The sequence below is a fragment of the Barbus barbus genome (genome assembly GCF_936440315.1).
Source record: "Barbus barbus genome assembly, chromosome: 6".
Lineage (NCBI taxonomy): Eukaryota > Metazoa > Chordata > Actinopteri > Cypriniformes > Cyprinidae > Barbus > Barbus barbus.
In genome coordinates, this window is record NC_136734.1 from 8,462,082 (window position 1) to 8,486,226 (window position 24,145).

General features: G+C 35.0%; 1 protein-coding gene across 1 annotated transcript; it reads left to right on the forward strand.

Moving 5' to 3' along the window:
* Window positions 1–23,979, forward strand: LOC306870807 (inositol polyphosphate 5-phosphatase K-like). The gene is made up of 13 exons (XM_079418234.1): window positions 1–469; window positions 4,155–4,666; window positions 7,940–8,047; window positions 9,232–9,340; window positions 12,452–12,568; window positions 14,681–14,856; window positions 15,475–15,586; window positions 15,820–15,929; window positions 17,235–17,436; window positions 18,392–18,529; window positions 18,634–18,717; window positions 18,826–18,930; window positions 20,032–23,979. Exons 2-13 carry the CDS (start codon window positions 4,161–4,163, stop codon window positions 20,344–20,346), a joined length of 2,082 nt encoding a protein of 693 aa, XP_079274360.1. The 5' UTR covers window positions 1–469; window positions 4,155–4,160; the 3' UTR covers window positions 20,347–23,979.
* The last annotated feature ends 166 nt before the right edge of the window (window positions 23,980–24,145 follow it).

The window sequence follows — 24,145 nt, forward strand, 5'->3', positions numbered from 1 at the left end:
GCTGACGAAAGCAACGCCAGCAGCGCTGCTGCAATAATGAAGCGCGAGCAGCAGTTCTGAAGGACAGCAGTGACCGCTCGCGTCTGTCATTGACAGCTTGCTCGGCGAAACCGACTCACGTCGAAGAACACCGTGACATCCGCAGATGAAATGCACCTGCCTTCAGCGACACATTTTCTCCTTACTCTAAACCTCAAGGTCCTTCGCCGGTAATGTAACAGGAAGAACAGGCACTGATGTGACACATTGTATCTATCCATCTATCTATCTATCTATCTATCTAGAGAACGCGCGTTCACGTTTATCAGCTCGGACAATATTGTCGCATAATGATGAGCTTTTTTGATGTCTGCGAAGCTATTTGAACACGAATATATTTATCAGTGAGTCTGGTTTCCAGCGGTGCCAATCATATTTCCTGTCAACATATCACCAGTTCTCTTCAGTCTGTCTTGAACGAGGAAATTGGGTAAGAAATAGACTGATGCAAACACTATTGTTAAACTGTAGAGTACTAGTTCAAATACGCTGAGTGCTTGCACAGATATGATTGATAAATCGTACATAATATAATAGCCTGTATGCTATGTTATTATTATTACAGCTGTGGCTATATACATTTAGATTGTGTTGTGTCTTTGCTTCAGTGGTGTTTAACTGATAATGGATTGTTTACGTTTTCTATCTGGGTTTTATTTATTGTTTATAATTTCTATTGTATGTTTTGTAATTGTATAAATGTTTGACACTAATCATTATGTGTTAGTGTGTGTGTGTGTCTGTGTGAGTGTGTGTGTGTTTGAAAGAGAGAAATGCATGTGCATTTGTGTAACTGGCTTTATTCATCGCAAACAGCCTTTCAGTGTAATTAGCGCTATCAGATATCAAATGGTTCTAAAGCTTCTTCATCCGTCCTCTAATAAAACACACACACACACACACACACACACAGACAGAAGTAGGTCATAATGCACATTATTGTAAGGTGACCTTCAGCAATTTCTCACTCTCCAACCTCAAGTGTATAACTATGATTCAAAAGTATTAGAATATTTACATTGCATGTATAAAACCACTCATAAAACAACAGTGCACCATGTGGAGATAACTAATTTGCAATGGTTTTAATTATTCTTTACCATGGACAACACGACAAGTACAGTTCACTCAGTTGCTTTGAAGTTATTGAATCTCACCCACCACCACAAATGTCAAATTTTTCAAGCTTCTCTTAAGTTTTCAACACTCAGCACAGCTGCATGCCTAAAAATAATCTATCTATCTATCTATCTATCTATCTATCTATCTATCTATCTATCTATCTATCTATCTGTCTGTCTGTCTGTCTGTCTATCTATCTATCTATCTATCTATCTATCTATCTATCTATCTATCTATCTATCTATCTATCTATCTATCTATCTATCTGTCTATCTATCTATCTATCTATCTATCTATCTATCTATATGTCTGTCTGTCTGTCTTTCTGCCCATCTATTTACAAACAAACACATATTCAAATGCAAACACAATGATTCACTGCTAGAATTTTGCACGCATGCATTGATGTGGGTGTATGTGTGTATATGCATATTCAAATACATACACAATGACTCATTGCATTCGGGGTCATTACTAGGTGGAGTCTATATTTCTGTCTCTTTTCTTTTTCCTGCTGGTCACATGCTTTGCGGTATTCCACGCTGATAAGCAAATACCTCTAGACGTGTGCTTGACTGTAACAATCTTGTCAATACAGTGAAAGCCGGTCAGGCAGGCAGAGCAGAGCACGGCGAGGCAAAGAGCATGTCGACTGTGCAGAAACACAGTATAGACATGACTTTAAATAAATATTTGAAATTGGCTTGTTGGCTATTTGTCTCAATATTTAATATGCCTATAGGTTCAGACTAATGGCTTTGGATAATGGTGTTTGTATTGTTGATACTGGAGGGTTTATTGATTTTAATCCTGTCCTATTTTTAAAAATAGAACAGAATTGGACCTTTAGCAAAAAAAATAAATAAATAAATCGATAAACCACCATATATAAAACACCACAGTTTTATGCAGAGGCCCAATGTGAGCAAAATATACAATTTGGTGCAAATGCTGATATTTATATGACCAAGACGTAAGATGAAATTCTAAAAGCTTGTGGTGTAATTCAATGAGATCTTTATAACAGACTCCTTGGTCCTTACCTAAAATATAATGTAATATATATATGCATAATATATCAGTTGTATGAATCAATAATATGTCTTAAAAAGACTATATTTAAATTCTTAGTTTGATGATCAAAATATTTAATGCAATGCAATGACCATTCCTCAAAAGTAAACATTCCTCAAAAGCCTGATGATCATGTTTGATACTCATATTTGAACATGACTTCTCAGTACAACAGGTTTTTCAAGTTTTGCTCATGCTGATAATCATACAGTGGTATTTTTAACTTCTAGTAAACAGCAGCCACTTACCCTTTTAACATAACATAACTGTCATAAGTATATTGGTGGATATACTGTTTTTGGTATTTGCATCACAACAACATCAAGAAGAGTTTTGAAATGATTGACTCAAATATAAGCAGTGTTTCCTGTGGGAAGGGAACTTTCACAGCTGTGTCTTTTGTCTAGTCTAGTTCTTTGTCCAGCCTGTCAGCTGTCATTTCAGAGAGAGTCATTTCAAACTAGAATAGACTCCCCTCAAGCTAGAGATGAAACCCATCACCTTGGAAGAACTTCTGGTTGTTTAACTCTTCAGCTATAATGTCAACCAATCAAATATTAAACAAACAAAAAACCCTTCATTCTAATATTGGTCAAAGTATATCTGCTGAAGACTTTTTCAAAGGCAAAATTCTAAGATTATGCAACCCAGTTTCAGTACAAGCCAACACTGCTCATGTGGTTTTGGTAAGTTCCTGTTTTGACTTAAAGCAAACCAAAAGGATTACAGATATTTAACCTGTTAAAATACAGCTAGGCAATGCATGTCACTACGCTAGGTGTCCAATATAACTGTTATTAAAACAAAAGTGATCAGTGGCCTAACTTTTGACCTCAAGTGCCCTTAAATGTGCACTTCAAATATTGTACTTGCAGGCAATATAATATTAATGAAATAAAAGGCCATTTAAATGTTTAAAGTGAAACAATTTCATGACTGTTTTTAACACAAGTACTTTAAGTTGACAAAGTGCACTTTGTTATAATGTTAAATTAAAAGTTTCGCTTTAAAGTTATTTTTAAATCATGTTTCAATATACTTTTGTGGTTCTTTAAGGAAGTACACTTAATTTAATGTGTTGGCTAACATATTACAGCGCATTTAAAGTACTTGATTTTAATTTAACCTGTAGTATGTTATTTGATATTACAATAAAGTTCATTTAGGTTACACTTTATTTTAAGGTGTCCTTGTTACAGTGTAATTATACATTTAAGTACTGAGTAATATTAATTAACTACATGCAATTGCTATGGTTAGGGTTAAGATTAGGGTTTGGCTTAGGGTTAATTACATGTAATTATGCATAATTTATTGCTATTATAATAGTAAGTACATGTAACGTGTAACAAGGACACCTACAAATAAAGTGTTACCTTAATCTATTCTTTCATTACAAAAGTGTAATTACAAATATAATTAAATACATGACATTTCAATAGAAATGACATTAAAGTACACTTAAACCATATTTCAAAGACAATACAATTTTGAAATTACATTTTACAATTTCATTCAGAAGTACATAAGTTCAACTTTAACTGAATGTAATAGAACTTTAAACTAAAATTCAGCACATTTTCATTTAGTTGTAATTAACGTGCAGTTAAGTGTCTGAAAACATTAAACAGTTTGCAACTAAGTATAATATTTATCTTTTGAAAAGTATGTTAAAGCGTGCTTCTTTGGTGATGCTTTTTACATAATTTCTTTCAAACCATTTTGCATTTGGAAATAAGTGGGAACAGTATATGAATGGTATATGAGCAGCCTTTATTTTAACATGCCATGCTTGTTTAAATGCCTCATTGTGATTTTTTCAGGAGTTTTACCAAGGAGAACTTGAAAATGTAGTTAACAAGTAAACACAGTTGAAATGCACATGCTGATTGATCCACCGGTGTGCTTCATTTTGCTAGATAAGGATGGAACCAGAGCAGCAAATTCAAAGCCAGTGCAAGACTAATGATCTGGCATCATTTGGACAACCAAAAGTACCAGCAGATACATCATCGTCCTCCGCATCTTCTCCTGCCCCTTCTACACCACCGACGGCTCCAGCCAGGCCACGCCGGCCTCAGAGGAGCCCGCGAGTGGAAGGATCTATCGACGTATCAGAGCCGAAGCCTCCAGAATCTCCTAAACCGCAGCAGCTGAACAACCAGGCTGAACCAACCAGCCCCAACAGCTCCAATCACCCCTCAGAACCTCAGCCTAAACTCAATGTTGATCACGGACCTCCAAGTTTGGCTGGACAGAGGTTTTCAGGACATACTGCAGTGTCTCGGAGCCACATTGCAATGAGGGCCGCCTCGCTTCCTCAGGCCCCGTCATACAGACCACCACCTACCGATTCCGTCTTTCACCCGCAGAGGGCCCTGTCTGTCGCTGGGACCGCCGACACTCAGCCGCAGGTGGTGGAGGATTTCAGGTACGATTTCATCAATGTAGCTCACTTAAAAAGTGTTGTTATTTCTTGCCATTGCCATTTTTTTTATCTTGCAATTCTAACTTTATAACTCGTAATTGTGAGTTTATGTTAAACAAAAAGTCAGAATTGTGAGATAAAAAGTCACAATTGCCTTTTTTATTTGTTATTCAGGGGTTGAAGTGAAGTGAAGTGACGTGTGGCCAAGTATGGTGACCCATACTCGGACCCATACCCTTGTGCTCTGCGTTTATCCAAGTGCACAGAGTAGTGAACACACACACACACCGTGAACACACACCCGGTGCAGTGTGCAGTCATATTGCTTTTTTATTTAGTTTATTTAAAGTTTAATGGCAGTGAATTGTAGTTTTAAACTGCTCTTTATGTCAGAACAAGACAATTGCTTGCCAAAATATGAAACATGATGCGTTTCAGCATGTTTCTTTCAGCACACCTTCTGATGTTCATTCGTGTTTTTGGGATGAAAAGGATGATCTTTTCACATGCCACTTGAACTGAGACGACTACAGCAATCTGTTACGCCACATTAAAAAGCGTCAAAACTACATTTATTTTGTTGTTTGTTTTGTGTTAATTTTTTAACACATGTATAAAAATGTGTTTTTGATACCACAATGTATAAAACCAATATAATTAGAAAAGATTTATAAATAATTTGAGATTCCCTGGAAAAAAATTTGTTTCCATGGTAATTACAGCTACTCTGATTGGTGGAGCTCTCTTTAGGATTATGGGTAGTGTAGTTCCTCATAAGGTTTTTTTTTTTTTTTTTTTTTAATCTAGTTCAGAATTGCACTGACTGGTTGTCAAACTCAGTTCCTGGAGGGTCACAGCCCTGTAGCGTTGAGTTCTAACCCTGCTCTAACACACATACCATGTAGTTTCAAATAAACCTGAAAGACTTGATTAGCTGGATCAGGTGTGTTTAATCTAACTGAATCTAAACTGTGCAGGGCTGTGGCCCTCCAGGAACTGAGTTTGACACCTGTGGACTAATGACTAATTTCTGTTCTTTCAGTTTCTGCAGAGGTGGGCTTTCGTTGCACTATTATGTCATAATGTGACAAAATCTGAAATGAGTCATTTTCTGAGCTTGGTTTCAATAAAAGCAGTTTTTGGACTAACAAGGAAATTTTGAGCTCTGAAACTCACAGGATGTTTTTTTTTATGGTAAAATGACCTCTTACATGTCAAAACATCCAGGAATTTTTCAATGCATGACTCCTAAAAATCAATTTTGGTGAAAGTGGATGGAATATGTTACCTCTGGAAGCCAACTGTTGCACTGTATTCTGCTTTTGGGTGAACAAGTAAACTTAAAGGGATAGTTCACCCAGAAAATTCTGTCGTCATTTAGTCACCCTCAAGTAGGCCCAAACCTGTATGATTGTCTTTGTTCTGCTGAACACAAAGGAAGATATTTTGAAGAAAGTTTGTACCCAGACTTTTGAGATATTCAAGAATATAAATAGATTAAAGGAATAAATCGCCTAAAAATGAAAATTTGCAGAAAATGTACTCATCCTCAGGCCATCCATGTTGTAAATGAGTTAGTTTTTTCATCAGAACAGATTTAGAGAAATGTAGCAGTCCATCACTTGCTCACCAATGGATCCTCTGCAGTGAATGGGTGCCATCAGAATGAGAGACCAAACAGCTGATAAAAACATGACAACAATCCACAAGTAATCCACATGACTCCAGTCCATCGATTAACATCTTGTGAAGTGAAAAGATAAGTGTTTGTGCGGAGAAAAAAAAACACCATCAAGACATTTTAACTTTAAACCATTGCTTTTGGCCAAATAAGAGTCCATAATCCATAATAACACTTCCCCCAGTTTAAAAAAGTCCACCCCCTGTTGTCATCTCAGATAAATCAAGCCACATAATTGTTTACAACCATTTTGAACTGTTTTTCACTTTGTACATGGTGCTTGATCTTTGCATATTTCTCTCCTGATTCAGATGAGACTTTTTTTTTCATGGGAGAAAGCAATATTATGTATATAGTGGACTCATATTTTAGATGGAAACAAAAATGTCTTAATGATTTATTTGTTTCTTACAAACACTCAGCTTTTCACTTAATATATGTTAATTGATGGACAGAAGTGGTGCGGATTACTTGTGATGTTTTTATCAGCTGTTTGGACTCTCATTCTGATGGCACCCATTCAGAACAGAGGATGCATTGGTGAGCAAGTGGTGCAATGCTGAATTTCTCCAAATCTCCTCTGATGAAGAAACAAACTCGTCTATACCTTAGATGCCCCGAGGATGAGTACATTCTCTTTTTTATGTGAACAATTATTTTGAAATTGATGTATATATTACATTTATAGAAATATGAGATTCATCTCTGTCTTTGAAATAAAGGTTGATACTGAATAGTGGAGGGATGCATTCTTTTACTGAATATGTATACATTCCTAGCATTGTTTGGATCTTCATTGAGATGATTTACAAACACATTTAACTGCGAAAGAGTGATGTGATGTGACACGACAAAACAAGGTTGCTTTTTCGAGTGTGAAGTGGGTAACGCTTTAGAATAAGGTTCCATTTATTAACATTAGTTAACAACATTAGTAAACATGAACTAAGAATGAACAATACTTCTACAGCATTTATTCATCTTAGTTAATGTTAATTTCAGCATTTACTGATGCATTATTAAATTCACAAGTTGTGTTTGTTAACATTAGTCAATGTAGTGTGAACTAACATGAGTAAACAATGAACAACTATATTTTCATGAACTAACATTAACAAAGTTGAATAAATAGTGTAATAAATGCATTGTTCATTGTTTGTTCATGTTAGTTAATACATTAACTAATGTTAATAAATGGAACCTTATTCTAAAGTGTTACCGTGAAGTGTTGTGTGTAATTGTCCTGATGATGTTCTTTCCATTTCCATTTCTTTAATTTGTTTATTCACTAATATGCAGCGAGGATACTTGTTTGCACATAGTCTTTGCATGCTGTTTGTAAATTGAAAAGATGAGTTACAGGGCAAACCCACAATCTGTCAGTGTCAAAAGTCACAGCGTTGTTATTTCACTGTCCCAACTAAAGATATTGAGCAGTGAATTACAGGAGAAAACACTCAGATCCATAAGTTGCATAATAATGCTGCTGGATGCGGTGCCTAATAACAACCAGCAGTAGAGACTTGGCGACTATCAGTATGTGAACATGTGTACACAGATGACTGCTGTTCTCTAATGTCTCTTTCTGACAAAAGGGTGCACATTATCACGTGGAACGTGGGCTCAGCCATGCCTCCCGACGACATCACTTCATTACTGGGGCTGAATGTTGGTGATGGGAACACAGACATGTATATTATAGGGTGAGATTTCCATTGAGAGCCGCTGCTTTTCTAAATGAAAGGTGCTCAGCATGAAAAGTAATCTCAGATTCATACTTGGAAATGTTTCTTCTGACAATTTCTCAGAAAATGTTGAAAATGTCTTTTTTTGTTATTTACAAAGGTTACTGTTGAATTTTCGTATGTATATATTTACACTCCATATTATAATATTTTCATATAAGTCAAAAGGTATTGTTTTCTCCTTCAACCAAATAGTTTTTGGTTGAATATCACAGGGTTGAAGTTCAGTGTTTAAATGGACAATAATAACAATTTCAATGTTAGTGTAACCATAATGAAATACAAAAGACTGAACTACATTTCCAGTTGAAATTTTGGGGTCTGTGAGATGTTTTTTTGAAAGAAGTCTCTTGTTCTCTTTAAAAAATACAGTGAAAATATTATGAAATATTTTTACAGTTCAAAATAACTGTTTTATATGAGAATATTTAAAAATGTAATTCATTTCTGTGATGTAAAGCTGAATTTTCGCATGATCTTTCAGAAATCATAGATGTTGAAAACAGTTGTTTCAAGATTCTACAATGAATGTAAAATGAAAATAACATGATGATAATGAATGTAAAATGAAAATAACATGATGATAATGAATGTAAAATGAAAATAACAATAATATGTAAAATAGAAACCTTTTGTGACATTATAGATGGCTTTAATGCTTTATTTAATGCATCTTTGCTGAATAAAAGTATTAATTTCTTTAAAAAGAGACAAAGTATGTGGTCAAGAAGACTTCATGTAACGGGCTTCAAATTGCATGATTCATAGACAAAGAAAGCATGATATTTTAATTTCAATACCAGCAACATCATGAGATTTTATAAACTTTATTCAGTATCATTTTAATTACATACGTAGAAACTCAGATTCATACTCTGGAGAGAAGACAATCTACTAAACAATCAAAATAATACACTGTCACTTTTTGTAAAACAAGTTTTCATCAGAATAGATGGAGTTAGTACATTATAATGCTATAATGTGAAGGTCATAATGTAGGACATGACCTACATAAGCACACTAGCGATACGGTATAATCTACCACCTGCCTTGAGGTCTGTTCTACCTCTCCATTCTGGTATTTTTCTGTCCTTTAATTTCAACTTCATCTCATGTCTGTATTTTCTTGCACCCTGTCTCAGCTTACAGGAAGTGAACTCAATGATCAACAAACGACTGAAAGATGTTCTTTTCACTGACCAGTGGAGCGAGGTCTGCATGGATGCTCTCAGCCCCTTTGGATATGTACTGGTCAGTAATGTTCCCTTTAAACACACACACACACACACACACATTCATACAGTTGTCATTAGAGCTTCAGGGGTCACATTATGTAACAGTGACTGAGTGGCTGAGGATGAAAATCTCTTTGCTGGTCTTGCAGCTCATACTTCTATTTTCTATCAGTTAGACTCCTCCTCATCTGGCTTTATTTTCTGTGGACAAATAATCTCCTATGAAAACAATGTTGCATACTCAGTGTTGGGGAGTAACTAGTTACATGTAACGGAATTGCGTAATTTAATTACAAAATAAAAGTAACTGTAATAAGTTACAGTTACTGAGAAAAAATGTGTAATTAAATTACAGTTACTTATGAAAATGTTAAGTATTACAAAGGGGTTTACATCTGATTTTTTTCACACACACTCCCACATACAGATTTAATTGATTTCTTTCATAAATTGCAGTGACTTCTCCAAAATATGAAACACCAATATTTCAGAAGTTTATAACATGCTGATCCGATAACTTTTATATTTCTTATATAGATTATGTATATGCCTCATTTTTTTAAGATGAACTCTTTTTCTAAGGCATTGTTAGATTCCAGTGTTTCCCATCATAGCTATGCAAAGAATTGATTTCAAAATCAGTATCATAGCTATTAAATTATTTCTTGTTATGATTTTAAATCTATATTTAACCTCAGCATGATTTTAAAGTAAGTCTGATTTTGCAGTGGCTGTGCTTCAAAGGGGACATCAGATGCCCATTTTCCACAAGGTGGTATGATTCATTAGGGTCTTCTTGAAATGGTCTCAGTGGTCGTGTAAAACAGCACCCTTTTTACCTTGTCAAAAACAGCTCTGTTCACAGTGACTCGTTTCAGTGCATATCTCTTTACATGCTAATGAGCACAGCTCACCCCACCCCTCTCTTCTGTGAAAGTGAGTTTTAACTTTTTAACAAAACCTGCCTTGAATTGTCCCTCATTCAGAAAACAGTCTGGAGTAAAATGATTTGTGCAGCCAGGCATAAATGAATTTAGTGAAAGTGAAGTGAAGTGGCGTGTGGCCAAGTATGGTGACCCATACTTGGTATTTGTGCTCTGCATTTAAATCATCCAAGTGCACACACACATTAGTAAACACACGCCCAGGGCAGTGGGCAGCCATATTGCTGAGGCGCCCGGGGAGCAGTTGGGGGTTCGGTGCTTTTCTCAAGGGTCTCACCTCAGTCATGGTTGGTATTGAAGGTGGAAGAGAGCGCTGGTTATTCACTCCAAAATCAAAATGGCTTGATAACTGAGACTGTTTAGGTTTTGCAGGGATTAAAAAAGGAGTGAATTTCTATCATTGTAGGGTGGTTGTGTTACAGAATTAAAATATTATAATCTTAATTCAAGTGACGAAAGATTTCAAAAGTCTGACAGTGATCAGTGTTGAGCACTACTGTAAGGTTAACCCTGCCTGGTTAACCTGTTTGAAAAGGATTAAAGGTCATTGCACACTGAGTCCGAAATTTTCGTGTGCTTTTTTCCATTTTTTCATAATCGTCATCCTTTCCTATCAAAATGCAGAAAATCAAACCTGATCCGAACCTGACGAAAGTTTCGGAGGCAGTGTGTAAACGTGATTGACACAATGTGAAGTCGTATTTATTTTTTAATGTGCGAAAATTTCGGACTCAGTGTGCAATGGTCTTAACAGTTGAAAACATTAGAAATTTTGAAAAGTAATCAAAAAGTAATCAAATGTAATCAGTTACATTAATAAAGTAATTAAAAAGTTACACTACTTGTTACATTTTAAGTTGGGTAACTTGTAATCTGTAACCTATTACATTTCCAAAGTAACCTTCCCAACACATTTCGCTTTATTTTTGCATTTTGTATGTAGTGTTTCTACAATAATTGATATTTACTAATATATATATATATAAAGTATATACTGCAGGGTAGGCAGTAGGCTAGAATTTTGAACATCTCTCTCTCTCTGGAAGGATGTTAAAAATCCCATTTGAAATCACTTCTGCTTAATCACACTGGAAGTGGAAGGTCCGGTGAAGCCCACTGCACTGTTGGCGGTGTTATTTTTGCTCCTTGATGTACTATTATAATTTTTGGTAATATTTTGAATTAGATGTTTTATTGTGCTGTCACTGTTATTTCTTACAACTGTCATCAATATTATTTTTTAATATCTATAATTTTTTTAGTTTAATATTTTTAAAGTTTGATTTCAGTTTTCATGGTTTACTTTGTTTCAAGCAATGATTTTTATGATTTTAGTTTTAGTTAACAGTGTACACCAGGGGTGCCCAACCCTGTTCCTGGCGATCGACTGTCCTGCCAAGTTTAGCTCCAACTCTAAACAAAGACACCTGCCTTTAATTTTCACGCGATCCTGAAGACCTTAATTAGTTGCTTCAGGTGTGTTTGATTAGAGTTGGAGCTAAACTTTGCAGGACAGTCGATCGCCAGGAACAGGGTTAGGCACCCCTGGTGTACACACTTGCATTATGAAAGAAAAGGAAATTATAAGGAAAGGATATTATTATCTTCTATTCATACAAAAACTGGAATACTGCACAGTTTATAAACAACAATGTTATTTTACACTATCATAGTGTTTATTAATATTGTGAATTAGCATTTATTTTTATACATTCAGTCTTCATTTTAATTTTAGTTTTAGTCATTTGAATCAATGTTTTTGTTTTTATGTTTAATGTTTTTGTCAATTTTATTATTTAATGTTTTTTAATATCTATATTTAGCTTTATCTTTACTTTGCTTTTAGCTGTAGTGATTTTAGTATTCAAATGTATTTTATTTCAGATAATTGACAAGGCAACATTTATAAATTTTTCAAGTTTTGATTCTAGTGTTTATACTTTATTTCAGGTTTGTTTCAATTAACAAAAACAGTTTCTATTTATAAATTGTTTTAGTTTTCTTTCTTTCTCTAAAATTAGAGAGTTAGCGTTTGGTACTCAGGTTGTGTGTTTTCATATACCCAGCCATTTCAAGCCAATAAAAACTGGATGCAGGAAATACGTCCATTTCTTCTAATTCACTTTCAGTCCGCTTATCTCCTGTTGACTCATGTATCTGTGTGTGTTTCTCTCTGTCTGTAGGTCACTTCTCAGAGGATGCAGGGAATGCTGCTGCTGGTCTTCGCCAAGTACTTCCACCTGCCGTTCCTGAGAGGCATTCAAACACAAACCACTCGCACCGGCCTCGGAGGGATCTGGGTACGCTATCTGCGCTTAGACCTTTCCATGGCCGTTTCTCTGGGTGCAATCTCATACTTCCCTTTCTGATGTAAATGTGCGGTTATTTGGTGGAATGCCACGTTTCTGTATCTGAATGTTTCTCAGCTGATATGTCTACCAATTTATTTTATCCTCGTGTGCAGATATGAAAGGTTACAGGAAGCTGTTAACGGGGTTCTGTCAAGTATTTCATGCTGTGCGTTCCTGAAATATTAATAATGTGCTGAACAGCTAATGAATATAAAATTATGCCATCATAATGATAAACTCACCTCTGGCAGCAAGAATTACAGTGTCAAATTTTATAACAAAGTTAATGATTGAACTACCAAAGCCAGACTGTTTTCCCCCTGGGTATTAATAAGTTATAAAGTAAAATCCAAGTCACATTCATCTGAATTCATAGAGCATGAATGAGCATAATCAGTCTCTAAATGGTTTGATGAAAACTGCAGGATACTTAAAGCTGCAAATAATCTCTTTTAAATCATTGATAAAGAATTTTAGGTAACACTTCACTTAAAGCCTTTATATATCAAATGTATTATAAAAGTGATTTTGATGCATTAATGTCTTGTAATGCACCTTATAATGCATAGCATAATCTCAGAAATAATGGTAAATTATAATACATTATAATATTAATTGCTGCACCTTTAGAAAGTATAATTCATTAAAACACATGAAAAACAACCCATTTCAAATGTCAAACAAGGAATATGCAAATATTATAATATATTTTAATATATTTTGGTTGCAGTTATTAATGATATGAAATATATAATGCATTGCAAAGTGCATAATGAATACCTTTATAATCCATAATATTATGGATTACATATAATATGTAATCCATAATATAACCCAAATATGTAAATTAACCCAGACACTTGCATGTAATCACGTTTAAATACATTTTATTTAGTAAAAATAAATATCACAAACACACTCATCAAGCAAAAAAAAATTAACACAAGTATAGGTTTTAAATACTTAAAAAAAATATATATATTTGAACATTAATTTTTGTGTCTTCGAAATTCATAAATTGTAATTATGTACAAATTATTTTCAGGACCTCTATACAATTTAATACTCTAAATACTTGTGAAAAAACCCCATCTAAAAACATGTGAAACTGGGAGAAGTGTTTGTGGCTTATTTCCTAACTGCTACAAGGCAAATGATATAAAAATGGTGTATTTCAGCTATTAAAACAGTTAGTAAAATGATATACTTGACAAATGATATTCTGTGACATTTTGACATTCACTCACTTTGTCTCATAATTCAGCACAGCGGCACGTTTCATCAGAGGTCTCAGTTCTAATGACTGATTGCCATGGTTACCGCACACCTGTTCCATATTTTGATTAATTAGTTACCATTTCAGTTCTGCTTGCCTGAGTCAAGTTTTGCCTGCAGATTGTAATGGAAAGATCTGCAGATTTGCATTGATTTAAATGCATGTACATCACAAAATTCTGTACATCCACCAACCCCTGTGTATATTTTTATTATGTAGTTTGACCTTCAGTTTCCAAAAAGAATGCAGTACTTTAAACATCTTTTACCATATACAATTCCACAGCATTTTGCATATATGTAAAATCATCGTAAAAAAGGATCATCATTTCCTTGTGTGTCCAATTAAAAGTGTGGTGACCAGTGTTATTTAGTGTCATCTATATACTACTGGAGTATCTATATATCTATATCTATATACAGTCTTGGTAACACTTTAGGATATTCACTATTTTCCCTTAAAAAAACCCAAAACAACAACTCCTAATTTGCTGCTTATTAATAGTTAGTAAGGTAGTTGTTAAGTATAGGTATGGGGTAGGATTAAGGGATCTAAAATATGGTCATGAAGAATAAGACATTTTAATGTGCTCTATAAGTGCTCATAAACAGCCAATATGCTTGAAAAAGCCACAATTTTTATTTTTTTTATTTTTTTTGCACAGCATCTTTGGTTTGGGGATAAATACTCTTATGAAGAAACAGTATAGAACTGTTTAGAATTTTTAAGGTGTTCAGGACGTTATGAGAAAAAACGAACTGATCTCTGACCCTCTTGCTCTTTAGGGGAATAAAGGAGGCGTCAGCGCTCGCATGAACGTGTTTGGCCATTCCATCTGTTTCTTGAACTGTCATCTGCCTGCACACATGGAGAACTCAGACCAGCGCATGGAGGACTTTGAAAGCATCCTGCAGCAGCAGCAGTTTGAAGGACAAGCAGCTACAGGCGTCCTGGATCACGAGTACGACGCACGCACGCACACACACACACACACACACACGCTCACACGCTATACAGTTAAAGTATAAACACATTATTGCTATTACTGCAACTGTGTTTCATTCCCATCAGGACCTTAAGAAAGTGTGCCAAAATCCTTTGTGCAATTTATTATAATTCATAATTATTGATCTCACCAACAGATGGTGCCATTGTAGTATAATTCCCCCCAGGGAAGCATTTCTCAACTGCTTTTGCCTCTGGTCCCAGATTGTATTTTGGACATAAAGTTTTTTTCATGCAAAATAAAAATAAAACAATATGTATCTACAATAAAATATGAATTAATAATATTTTTGATATTGCAGTGACAAGGTTAAATATTTTAATTGTTTAGATTTACTTTTGTCCTGCAAATTGTAAATTTTTATATGGAACAAATTGTACAAATGCATTTTAATTCAACAATTTGTAAGATTTGTTGTTTTCTCATGAGATCGGGTTTGTAGTGTTTGTTATGATTATGTGACCCGCTGCCCAAGGTGACACAATCCATGATGGAAGTTAATTAAACTAACCTTATGACCTTGAAATTTATATTGAAAACTGTGTGAAGTGACTCATGGACAAATGTTTGCAGTGTGGTTTTCTGGTTTGGAGACCTGAACTTTCGAATCGAGGACCTGGATATGCAAGTTGTGAAATCAGCCATTGACAATAACAAACTGTCCACATTATGGGAAAAAGACCAGGTGAGTACCTCTAAAATATCAAAGACCATATTTTCACAGATAACATTGTCAATATTATGGAAATATGAAATACCATTGAAGTCAGAGCGACTGTTTTGTTTAGTTTAGGTCATGATGTTGACAAATCAATGCAATATAAATGTTTGTTTAACCTATATATATCCCTGTGCTAGTATTATTAATACTGATTGTAGTTTTGTCCTCTTTGAGTCTTCTCTCTCTGTGTCTTGCAGCTGAGCATGGCTAAAGGCAGTGAGACTGTGCTTGAAGGCTTCCACGAGGGGCCGCTTAAATTCCCTCCGACGTATAAGTTTGATGTGGGTACAGACACATATGATACCAGGTAAGGCAATATAATACATTTAGATCCATGTATTCTTCATTTCAAATCATGCTTCTAAAGAGATTCAGATGGACTAAAAAGAGTTAAGAACTTGTAAAGGGCTCATTTTATTTCTTTTCACATACATGCAGTACACTCACGTGAAGCGATATGTACTATATAGCAAATCTTAGTCTTATTCTTTATTTAACTGCAAAATTAATTTGCTGTCAGAAAAAGCTGTTTCTGTTTCTTTTTGGACTGGGGAGGAATTTATGACCTCTAAAACGTCGAATTTTATAGTACAATAAACAGTTTTCTGTGAAAGTTTGTTTCTCCCACTGAATAATATAAAAGATAAGAATAATAATTGCAACTTTTTATCTCACCATTCTGATTTAAACTCACAATCGCATGTTTAAAAAAGTCAGAAATGTGAGATATGAACTATCTTCTGACATTTTCTCGCAATTGAGTTTTTTCAAGCAATTTTGACCTCTTTTCTAAGAATTGTGAGATAAAACTTGCAATTGCGAGTGATAATTTCCAGTGCTGAGAAAAACGTCGGCTCACAATTCTGACATTTTCTTACAATTACAAGTTTATATCTCGCAATTCTGACTTTAAAACACACAATTGAGAAAAACGTTTATGCACAAAAAAGTTTGTATCAAGTTTATATCATCAAAAAGTAAGAATTATGAGACGTACTGTAAAATCTCAATTGCTCGAAAATAAGTAAGAATTGTGAGATATAAAGTCACAGTTACCTTTTTTTATTTTTTATTCTCTGATGGAAGCAAGCTTCCATAGTTTTCTTTCAAAGTTAAAATTCCATATTCCATTATATAAGTGAATATATGTGACCCTGGACCACAAAACCAGTCTTAAGTCGCTGGGGTATATTTGTAGCAATAGCCAAAAATACATTGTATGGGTCAAAATTATTGATTTTTATTTTATGACAAAAATCATTAGGACATTATGTAAAGATCATGTTCCATGAAGATATTTTGTAAATTTCCTACTGTAAATATATCAAAACTTAGTTTTTGATTAGTAATATGCATTGCTAAGAACTTCATTTGGACAACTTTAAAAGGCGATTTTCTCAATATATAGATTTTTTTTGCACCCTCAGATTCCAGATTTTCAAATAGTTGCATCTCGGCCAAATATTGAAAAATTCGACAAATTTACCCTTATAACTGGTTTTGTGGTCCAGGGTCACATATGCTGCTATTCCTACAAATCTGTAGTATTTATTTCCTGCAGTGCTACTGTTATTATTGCATTGTTATTTAAGTGAATCTTTATCTTTCTTAGTGGTAAAAAGCGTAAGCCAGCATGGACTGATCGTATTCTTTGGAGGTTGAGGCCGATGGCTCAGGTCGGTAACAGCATGTCGAAGCGAAACTCCTTGTCAGGTCTAACCAGCGGAACTTATGTGTCACAGCATTTTTACCGCAGTCACATGGAGTTCACCGTCAGTGACCACAAGCCCGTCTCCTCTATTTTCACTCTGCAGGTAAGCACGCTAACATGGCTCTAGTTATAATAACTAATTCATTTTTGTGGGTAATATGAAATATCGAGAGATGGAGTACGGTGATATTTGCTCACAATCAGGCCATCCAAGATGTAGATGAGTTTGTATCTTCATCAGGAACAGATTTGGAGAAATGTAGCATTACATCACTTGCTCACAAATGGATCATCTGCAGTGAATGGGTGCCGTCAGAATGAGAGTCCAGACAACTGCTAAAAACAATAATCCACAAGTAATCCACACCACTCCTGTCCATCAGTTAAAGTTGTGTGTTTGTAAGAAACAAATCCATCAAGACGTTTTAACTTTAAACTGTTGCTTCCAGCTAAAATAAGAGTCCTCTAACATAATATTGCTTACTGCAGTGAAAGAGTCATCTCGTCTGAATCAGGAGAGAAATATGCAGTTCAAAACGGTTCTAAACAAATATGTGGTTGTAACAGGCGAAGAACTTTATTACCAGAGGAAGCGTTATTATGGATTTTGGACCTGTTTTAGCCAGAAGCTTTGGTTTTGAAGTTAAAAACATCTTAATGATGGATTTGATTCTTACAAACATGCAGCTTTTCACTTCACAAGATAACTGATGGACTGGCATCGTGTGGATTACATGTGGATTATTGTGATGTTTTAATCAGGTGTTTGGACTCTCATTCTGACGGCACCCATTCACTGCAGAGGATTCACTGGTGAGCAAGTGATGCTACATTTCTCCAAATTTGTTTCTATGAAGACACAAACTACATCTTGCATGGCCTGAGGCTGATTAAATTGTCAACAAATTAAATTTTTGGGTGAAGTAATCCCTTAATGCCAAGATACACATTGAATACTGATATGAATGTACTAGGTGGCTGTTTCACAAATGTATACACTGAGAGTAACTTTCATGCTGAGTTTGTGCAATGTGTTTAACATGTGATGGTCCTTGCAGTTCCCATATAGGGTGGACATGCCTTTTGTAACACTCTTTGTAGAGGATGAATGGAGAGAGATATCAGATGCAGTGGCCAAATTCAAGATGGCACCCAACTTTGCTCGAAGCTCTTGGGACTGGATTGGGCTTTACAAGGTTATTTCATTAATGTCAACAGTTCTGAGCATTTAGATATATATCATTTATAACATTTTTGTCACTTGATTTGTGTTTTTAAGTACAAAAATGTAATTTCACAGGTTGGGTTTAAACATCATAAAGACTATGTGAGTTATGTTTGGTCCAAGCAGGAAGAGTCTGATTTCTTGAGACAGGAGCACCAAGTAAGGACAAATCATACATCCATTTAGCTGCAAGAAAAAGACATTCACTTGTGTCACATATTGAAGCTTGTGAATTTGAATTAAGAGTTTTTGATTCGGAACCTTCAGGTGATTTTTACCGAGGAAGAATTGCCAAAGGATTCTGGGGACTTCATACTGGGTTATTATAGCAACAATATGAGCTCCATTGTTGGCGTCACTGAGCCATTCCAGGTAATCTCAATCAGTTAGCATGTACTAAATATGCACCATAAAGCTCTTCTCAGATACTTGAAGTTTTTCTTAAGTTTGAATCAGTTATCAACTACTAAATGTATTTTCTTAATTTGAAATAAACCTGAAATGACGAAGAGCTTTTAGGCTTGGGGTGCCACCTGTGGTGAGAACATAGATGGATATTTTTCTGCTTTCATTTCCTGTTTAAATAAAGCTGAAATAAAATAGAAATAATAGATGAAAAACTGTAAAAGTTAAAAGAGTCAAACTAAAAATTTAAATATTGCTTTTAGAACTAACTGAAATAAGATTTTGGTTGTAAGAATAACTTTTTGTAGTTGTTGCCAGTTGTTAGTAAGATTTTAAGATGAACACTTACTGGACTGAAGCAATTTAGGCTTACTTGATTTTCCATACATAATTTTAAAATAATCATGTTGAAATTTATAAAATATGATCCATCAGGGTTTGTATTGCATTGTATTATATGTTTTGCATTTAAATAAAAATCTCAGTAAGACATTATTGAGAGGTAAAGAGGGACAACTGATATGTATATGTATTTTATGTAAGTAGTCCGATCCCATTGGTTTACATTATTCCTCAAGTATGAGCTCCATATTCTACAACAACAAAAACAACATTTATTTATAAAGTACATTTAAACACAATATAAATTGATCCAAAGTGCTGTACAATGTGTACAAGCAGGTCTACACGAAAAATATCACACTATATGCAACATAAAAGCCTGATGTATCAAAAATGATGTAGCTTATGTGACGTTTTGAGATTTAAAAATATATATATATTGTCTAAATGTTAGAAATGGTAGATATATTGGAATCTTTTGTGTTAATATATTTTATATTAATGGTAAATTTTTCTCTAAAAAATAATGCTAAATAGAAATACTAATCAGACATCAAAATTACAAATGTGTACAAAAATGACTGAATTGTAAACTAAAATTAATATGAAAACTCAAAAGATGAAAAGAAATCCTAATTCAAAATACAAAATTGTAAAATATACTATATAAATACCACAGGTTTTTAAAATGAAGTTAATGTTTCTTGTCTTTTAATATCACCTAAGATTCAACTGCCAGCATCCGCCGCAGCTGGTCTGAGTCCGTCTGACAGCTCTGACTTCACGTCTGATGATGAGGTGAAGAAGAGCGCCTCCTGTGACTCCATCCCTGAGACTGAAGAAAAGCAGAGCAGCAGCTGGAGCTCCAGACGAGCCGAAGGGAAGACAGCAAACCCCAACGAACCGCACTCCAAAGACACCTCTGCACATTCCAGCTCCAGCAGGCCGGCCGGTGGGACTGCTGGGTCCTTCGCTGACCCCGTCGCTACGGATGACAGCTCTAACTCAGGAAAAGATGCAACCAAGCCAGAGGAACCTTAGCTAAGCGCAGCACCTTCTCTGGAGAAAGATATCAGCTCGAGGCTGGGGTCGCAGGTTTCTGCTGGATCTGTGATGTCGTTGTACATTTACTGTCCTGTGATGTTGTTTGGAGATGTTGTCTTATATGTTGCAGGGCAGAAGTAAGCGTTTAGTATGTGGCTCCCTCCAGCAAACACAAGAGGGCAGACTAAATTGTTTGTGCCTGTTCTGTGTAGTCATTCTATTCATATTCTTCTTATCCTATTCCTCTTTAACTGCACAAGACTATATCTGAAACACTAAGAAATAATCTTAGATGTACATGCACAATAATATGTGATTCATGGATTATTGGATTTAATAGATCCACTAGGTTTTCCAGTGCTCTGTTCCAAACTCTAGTTGAGCTGCCTGTCTAGGCATCATTAGCTATGTTTCCACCCAAAGTTGCGAATTTAATTTATTTGCAAAATTGAAATATCGCACAAAACTTTTATGAATAAAGCACCATTTCTATCCAGTGAGACGAAGAGAACAAAAACGTAACTTCCTGAAAACAGGTGCCACATATCACTAAGAAAAGGTTGCTGCAGTAGGAGAAGCCACTGTGGGTGTTTGATAACAATACACATGCTCTGAAAATGCATATATTTACTCTCCTCAGGTTCTTGAAAGGCAGACACACATAAAGGGATGACTCTTGGCTAAAGCAACACTCGGTAAAGTAAAGTACAGTTTGTATATTATTCATGTCCATTACCATCTTAACCAACTGTTAGCATTTTACGATATTATAGGACAATGATGAAGTCTATTGCTCTCAAAGTTGTGACTGCTGTGCCGTCATGTTCCTGTGGTTAATGTTCTCGAAATAATTTCAAAGTATTGTCCAGTTCCTTGACCTGCTAGTTTAAAGTCAACATGAAATGCTGTTCACAAACCAATTTTGCATCTTGTATTTTAGAAGTACTTTAATGGAAGAACATCAAGACTAAAGTTCACCAGTGACTCCTGCACTATAAGGACCGTTTCACACAGAATGTGTTTTTGAGTTTTTAAATTCAAGACACAGGGCAGTATAATTAGGAAAAGCACAGGTCTGGAGACACATTTTTTTAAAAGTTGAACAAATTTGAACTTGTGTGCTACATTTTTAGAATGCCACGCCATTTGTGAGACGCTGTAAAAGATGTAAGCACAATGGTAACAAACACGTCCGTCTAGTTCACGTTTACATACAAAAAAACAATAGACAAGATGAACAAGAGTACTGTGTAAACAGCCCTTAAGATGCGTTCATACTAATATTTTGTACACTTTCATGGAAGAATACGAATACATTTTTAAATGCAATGCTCACCAGTGGCTCCACCAGTGGTATAAGGGCTGGTTCACACAGAATGAGTTTTTGCATTTAAAAATGATGAGACACAGGGCATTAAAATGGAATTAAAACAACATCAACAACACAAAAAAACAGCACAAAGTCTAGACACATTTTTAAAAGTAGAACAACTTGCAGGTTAACACAGGAAAAAAATGAAAAAGAAGTACAGTGGAATGCAAAAATGCATTTTGTGTAAACGGCCCTTATGGTACTTTCCTACAAGCTTAATATTACAATTTGATGAAAGAATACAAAGAAAATTATTTCTTAAATGTTGCATTCACCAGTGACTTTTGCGCTATAAGGGCCGGTTCACACTGAACGTGGGATGAAGAAACGCAAGGTCTAGAGTCAAGAATAACTTTTAACTTGAATGCTACTGTATGTATTTAGAATGCTGTATTGTGTGAGATGTTGCACAAGTTGCAAGATTCGAATGCAATAGTCAAAAATATCAGTCTAATGCAAGTTGCATTAGACTTTTATGTTGAAAAGCATTGGAAAAGAAGTGCAGTGGAATGCAAAAGGCATTTTGTGTGAACGGCCCCTTAAGGTGCGTTCATGCTTAAATCGCTGGAGTTGGCCAAACCAGGCATTCCTGTATTATCCGACTGTAACAGACAACTCAACATCACATTGCTGCGTATTTGCATGAAGTTAAACTTTTCAGCATTTTCATCAAATGACTTTCATCGTCAGTGAACACACAATCCAGAATTGTGCAAACAGCATCGATTTTGATTTCATGTTGACTTTAAACGATGATTGCATGGTTTCTATCTGATCTTTAGTCTGATTTGTGCCAAGTATTGTATCATGACTGTACTTGTGGTAGGAATCCTAGCATGTGTGTTGTCTAGGGCTTTCTAGGATTTTTCCTACATGGTAAGATCTCTCGTCTCCTCTACATCTCTTCTCCTTTCTCTGTGTTTCCTCTCCTCTGTCATTCCTCATCTTGTCTTTTCGTCTCCAGTTCGACCCCTCCAGGGTCACGGTATCTGTTTTGACGTCGTCTACAGGGCTCTACTAAGTGCTCCGATATCGTAATCTATTGGATTAGTAGTTCGTAACCCATAGAAATTTTGTACTATGACTACTTAGCCTTAGGACACATGGCGTGCTGTCTCACTGTTTACATGGTTAGCTGAGTGAGAGTATAAGCGTGTCGGTGTATATGTTTTTGCATGGACGTGTCATGGATATTCACAGTATCGTGCTGTCTGCCACCTTTCAATATTGTAGAGGTGTCGAGAAGTGTCACTTCTAGATGGAATAGAGAAAATGTGAACGATGGAAGACATGAAATAGTCGTTCTTTTACATTCTACACGTTTTTAAACTAATCTTTATAGTTTGCTGTTGGAATATCTTTGAAATCACAATCTGGCATTCTGGAACAAGACACTTTTTACTAAATACTGTAAGTTAAAATCTATAGCGAGAAAATGGCATTTTGACAAAAGTTGAGGCAACTTGATTCTAGATATTTGTATGCGTTTTAGATACGTAATTTCTATTTTCCGTAGGACCCTCACATCACTTCTCATGTCTGATTTCTTCAAACCTAGTTCATTTGCAACACTACAAGTTGCCAAAAAGAAACCAAAACCAGGATCAGGTGTGTTAATACTCATATTTTTATACTCTATTAGCCATATAAAATTTAAAAGCTAATATGAATAAGATGCAGTATTGGAAAATTCACTTTCCTTTCAAAACCAAATTTTTTAAAATTATTATTTTATTCTGAGAAATGAATATATAAGCATGCGAAGGGAATGTTATTAGCAGAAATGAGCTGAATGATTATTATTAGATGATATGTGGGTATATAGATCCAGTATGTAGAACAGATGACAATCAGTGCCAAAACAGAGAAGAAACTTTAAGATTATATTTATTTTCTTATTTATGACATTATGAGTATGTCAGATTCTGCTGGTAAGCGTGTTCATTTATAAATCATTATGAAGAAAGTGATTTACAGTTATATTGAGAATATGAATTTATCATTTTATTTTCCTTTTAAGATGTTTCAGTTCTGCCTCTTTGTTGTTCATTAAGGCAAATGTCTCATACCCATTGCTGTTTGCTTTATATTCACCTTGATTATAACGAAAAACTTTTTTGGACTTGTATTGAGCAGAATGTATCGATTTGGTAGACTTGTGAATCACTGTTCTTGGTTGTTGTTGTGTAATGGTGTCTTGCCTTAGACCACTGTCAAATATTGGTGTCAAAATGAAAATAAATCTTTTTGAAAGTGGAATATTTTTATTACTGTTTCATGAAGACAATTTATAACCTACGCTACATTTCAAATGTTTAGAGTCAACTGACATTTTTCTTTTTTAAATAGATAATTCAGCAAGGACATTGAAGTGACAGTAAAGACATTTATAATGTTACTAAAGATTTCTATTTCAAATAAATG